The sequence below is a fragment of the Oryza brachyantha genome, chromosome 2 (genome assembly GCF_000231095.2).
Source record: "Oryza brachyantha chromosome 2, ObraRS2, whole genome shotgun sequence".
Lineage (NCBI taxonomy): Eukaryota > Viridiplantae > Streptophyta > Magnoliopsida > Poales > Poaceae > Oryza > Oryza brachyantha.
This window is the reverse complement of record NC_023164.2, coordinates 4,354,564-4,359,659: the sequence shown is the minus strand read 5'-3', so window position 1 is coordinate 4,359,659 and position 5,096 is coordinate 4,354,564. Positions and strand designations below refer to the sequence as shown.

The 5,096-nt window shown below is 43.2% G+C and overlaps 1 protein-coding gene across 1 annotated transcript; it reads left to right on the top strand.

Annotated features, from left to right (window-relative positions):
• The first annotated feature begins 624 nt into the window (after positions 1–624).
• On the top strand, positions 625–5,096 carry LOC102708866 (calcium-dependent mitochondrial ATP-magnesium/phosphate carrier protein 2-like). Its single transcript, XM_006646980.3, has 5 exons — positions 625–1,121; positions 2,063–2,848; positions 2,935–3,025; positions 3,115–3,551; positions 4,652–5,096. Exons 1-4 carry the CDS (start codon positions 644–646, stop codon positions 3,305–3,307), a joined length of 1,548 nt encoding a protein of 515 aa, XP_006647043.3. The 5' UTR covers positions 625–643; the 3' UTR covers positions 3,308–3,551; positions 4,652–5,096.

Below are 5,096 nucleotides of genomic sequence, written 5' to 3'. Positions count from 1 at the left end.
TTTACTCCAGAACAAAGGAAGGCTAATGGTTGCTCATTCTACGGAGGCAGTTTCGTAGGCACATGTTTGTTTCATTGCCACTTTTTGCGCTTTAAGTTCAACACGATTGGAAGCTAACCATAGCCGTCTATGCCAAGCACTGCCTCTATCCTAAAATATAAACCTATCCTAAAATATAAACGTCTTTATGTTGTAACGTGTATTAAAATCGATTGAAAAAATATTATAAGATCTTCTAACAAACGAACATAGGTATGTGAAGATAAATTAAGAATAATTTTGGATGAGAAACGATCAATATGCAAACATCAGTAAAAAAAATATTTACATTTTGATACCAGATTCAAACCCTAAACTACTTATATTTTAGAATTCCTAAACCACATTTCGAGTAGCGACATAACTTAAGCTTTTAGTTGCGACGAGCTTAAGATACAGCGCGTGGCAAGCATTCTGCATTAGCTAGCGTTGTTAGTGAGAGATGCTGCTGCTGCTGCTTTTGAGCTAGTAGTTTAGTAGAAGAGCTGCAGCAAATTAGCGTCGCTATCGTGACAGCCACCCGGATATTCCCTTCGCCCTCGCATCGATCGATCACGCACCACCTCGCTCTCCGCCGCGCTCCCAAACCCTCGCCGCCGTAGCCATGTCGGGCGCGGTGGCGACGACCCAGGCGGTGGAGCCCCGCCCACCCGCACCCGCAGCAGCGGCGAGGGGTGGGGGAGGGGGTGGGTGCGGGGCGGCGCGGAAGCCGGCGCGGGCGGCGACGATGGAGCACGTGCTGCTGGCGCTGCACGAGACGGAGGCGGAGAGGGAGGCGCGGATCCGCGCCATGTTCGGCTTCTTCGACGCCTCCGGCCGGGGCCACCTCGACCACGCGCAGATCGAGGCCGGCCTCGCCGCGCTCCGCCTGCCCTCGGCGGCGCCCGAGGGCAAGGGCGGCTACGCGCGGGAGCTGCTCCGCGCCTGCGACCGCGACCGCGACGGCCGCGTCGGCTACGACGACTTCCGCAGGTACATGGACGACAAGGAGCTGGAGCTCTACCGCATCTTCCAGGCCATCGACGTCGAGCACAACGGCTGCATCCTCCCCGAGGAGCTCTGGCACGCCCTCCTCAAGGCTGGTAACTAGAATGCTGCTCGATCCTCCCAATGCTACTATGAAAATGCGATTCACGTGATTCCACAAGACACATGTAGCTAGAAATTGTGGAGTTACTCCAACAAATGTGACAAGATAGTATTGACAAAAGAGACATGCGGTGAGGTTGAGGCTTGTGTGGTTCTGAGGCAATTTAGTTGTGCAACTCTACTTTCTAGTTCAGGTTTGCTTGTTTCCTAGCAATGGAAGCTACATTGGTTCCGATGGAAGTCGAAGCGTATGCGGTACATGCTCATGTTGTTCATTAGTGGTCGATACCTTATCCAGGGAGCTTTAGATGTGCGTGCCTGTCGATAAGTTTGGCAGTATAATGATGTAGAAGTGCGGGATGAGGGTGGCTGTTGCTGATATCTGTGAGGAACTTGGTCTCCTTAGATGTCATGCAAAATGCAGTTTTAGTGGAGGTGAAGGCCATCTGGCCATGCAATATTTGGTCGAAATGGGCATGCCTCGATACTTTGATGTTTGGTGGACCTTGTGGTTCAGGGGTAAAACCAGGGGAGAGTGGGACAAGTCAGTTCAGGTGATGGCCTATGAACTTCTCTGGTACCACATCTGTTGAAACTGTTCCTTCCCATTAATAACAACTTTCTGGGCGTGCTCAAACACCATGGAACAAGATAGAGAAAATAAAACTCTGTTCCAGTTGACTGTTCCTTCTAGTGTCTAACAGGGCTATCAGCAAGAAGAACAGAAAGTGTAGTAATACTAGGATCCAACCATAGCAACTGCCGCATGATTAACATGGTTGTCTGCTGAATGTGTGAATTATATCTGCTTTTTCATGATTTCTTACCTGTTACCCAAGCCATTGAAAAATTTGCATCTTACTAGTATCTAAAGCACCTGAATAATTCTAGTCCCTTTGATGTCTTACAAGTAATATCAGTTTACTGTTTTCAGGCATAGAAATTGATGACGAGGAGCTTGCAAGATTTGTTGAGCATGTGGATAAGGATAATGATGGAATTATTACTTTTGAAGAATGGAGGGACTTTCTTTTGCTTTACCCTCATGAGGCAACCATTGAGAACATCTATCAACACTGGGAAAGAGTTTGCCTTGTAGATATAGGCGAGCAGGCTGCTATACCAGAACGAATAAGTAAACATGCAAGCGCAAGCAAATATCTAATTGCAGGGGGTGTTTCTGGTGCAGCATCCCGTACCGTTACTGCACCTCTTGACCGTCTCAAAGTCGTCATGCAAGTACAAACAAACCGTACTACAGTCTTACAAGCAGTGAAGGATATATGGAGAGAAGGCAGTCTGCGTGGATTCTTTAGAGGAAATGGATTGAATGTGGTAAAGGTTGCTCCAGAAAGTGCAATAAGATTTTATGCCTATGAAACATTAAAAGAATACATAATGAAAAGTAAAGGAGAAAATAAGAGCGACATTGGTACTTCTGGACGTCTGATGGCTGGCGGTTTGGCTGGAGCGGTGGCACAGACAGCAATTTATCCCATAGATTTAGTAAAGACTCGACTGCAGACTTTTGCATGTGGGAGTGGTAAAATCCCTAGCCTTGGTGCACTATCTAGGGACATTTGGATGCAGGAAGGTCCTCGAGCATTTTACAGAGGCCTTGTTCCATCATTGCTTGGTATGGTTCCGTATGCTGGAATTGATCTTACCGTTTATGAAACTCTGAAAGAAATGTCCAAGACATATGTCCTCAAAGATAGCGGTACGCTCCTTCCAAAATGATGTGTTTATATCTCAGTACTCATGCTTTTCAATTGATTTTTTTCTGAAATGTGATCTTTTATACAGATCCTGGTCCTTTAGTACAACTAGGTTGCGGCACAGTCTCAGGAGCTCTAGGAGCGACATGTGTTTACCCTTTGCAAGTTATCAGAACAAGGCGAGCAGTAGCTTGTCAATATAAATCAATATTTGGTGCGATGGGCTTCCATCTCTCTCTGACCTTGTTTTTCTGTATAATACTTGTAGACTGCAAGCTCAACGAGCCAATTCAGAGGCTCCATATAGAGGAATGTCTGATGTTTTCTGGAAAACATTGCAGCATGAGGGAATATCTGGATTCTACAAAGGGATTGTACCGAATCTTCTCAAAGTGGTGCCAGCTGCAAGTATAACATATCTTGTTTATGAGACAATGAAGAAAAGTCTGTCTCTCGATTAATTTTTTCTGTTGTTTTTTGCATATCAGCCATAATTATTGACATGGCTGACTGTAGAGATACTGTTGAGGCATGGGGCACTATTGGTTGGGTAGGTACTAACTTTTCCCCCGAAGTGAAAAATTGTATTTTGCCTTCAGGAAAGAGTTAAAAAGTCTTGATAGCAATGTTTCTCCTAAGTCTCATTGGAAGAAATAAGAAAAGAGTAAACTCATCAGATCATCAAGAGCCCATGATGAGACACAGGTACCTATCCATATTTACCGTTTTGTACTAGTACCGTTTTTTTGCATGTCTTCCATCTCTCTGCTTACTGCTAGCCCTTCACCTATGATTTCTGGGTCAACTTTATAATTGGGAAAGTCTGTGCTCTGTACCATAAAGTTGTTCATTTCCTTGTTGTACAGCACTAGGCTCACACAGGTACCTTGGCAACTAAACTGTACCATATCAACATAGCGAACACCAACTAGCTAATCCATGTTCGTCTGCCTGTGCCTTCCAGTTGGTTGTTCTCATAGGCTACTATGAATATTTCATCAATATAACTAGTAATTAACTTAGATCTATATTCAAGGCACCATTTTCTCGCTTATGCTTATTATTATGAGCCAAAATTTGAATTTTAAAACTTAAACTTGGAGTTGATTTTGGGGTTTTTCAAAGTAGTTTATTTTTCAGCCTTTGTTATTAGATCGCTAACGATACATATATGGAAGTTTTACCCATAAATTATCTTTTAGTCATTAATAAACAGTTCCGCTTATGCTTTATATAAGCAAAAAGATCAGGTGTCAGTTATTTGTGGAACTCAACTAGAAACTATTGACATGGGAGCATGTGAAAGTAGGATGGACCTGCTGGTTCTTAAACTCATAAAATAATCTAGATTCTCCAGCTTAGATTCATATTCGAGATTGATTTCTCAAGGAGGTATAATTTGTTATCATATTACTAGTATGCAATCATTTTTCCAGGAGTTGCTACAAAATTTATTCCTGGATTTCCCAGCTGAAAAGAAATGTATGTGATTTTTAGGATTATGTGGTGGATTATATCTGTGTTGCCCCTTTTCATGCTCTTAAATATTTTTCTTTGGTGGTTCCATTCCTTTACTATGAATATACTCGTCATTTTCTTCTGAGCGTGATCTTGAAGGTGGAATACTATTTCAAGGTTTTTCTGTCCAGTTTAAGTTAGATGAATCTGATTGATGTATTGGACAGTTCCAATTGATTTTCGGTTAGGAATTGTGTCTATTTGAGCGTCTTTCTGATGATCTCATAATTTTTAGAAAATCAAGTAAATATTTCTGTTTTGACATTGGCTTTTTCATGTATCTGCAGTGTGCATTCCCGGCATCTAGTTAGTTGTTGAGTCACGATCTGCTGAAGGCTCCTTTTGCTCCTGAATAAGGGGGGTATTTTTGTTCATATACGATTTGAAACCATCACACCTGGAAGGAACTATTTCTGCTCCTGAGCATTGGTAGGAGCATGAGGTGTGATCTTCCCCTTCCTCGCAGGTGCCCAGCAGGGCACTGGTTACATGTATTTTGTACCTTACATACCTACCTAGTACATATGTAACTGCATGATCAACCTGGGTATCGTCTTGTGGTGACCCACCGCATCATGCAACATAACCTAACTAACCAGATAAATGTAAGAAAGCGGTATATTGCTCACTCTTTTATATGCCTGGCTACCTTTCTCATGGATCACTGTGCTTGTATAGCTTCATAAGTGAATTTTATTTCATGTGTTCTGTTCCGTGATTGTAGCTGTATTC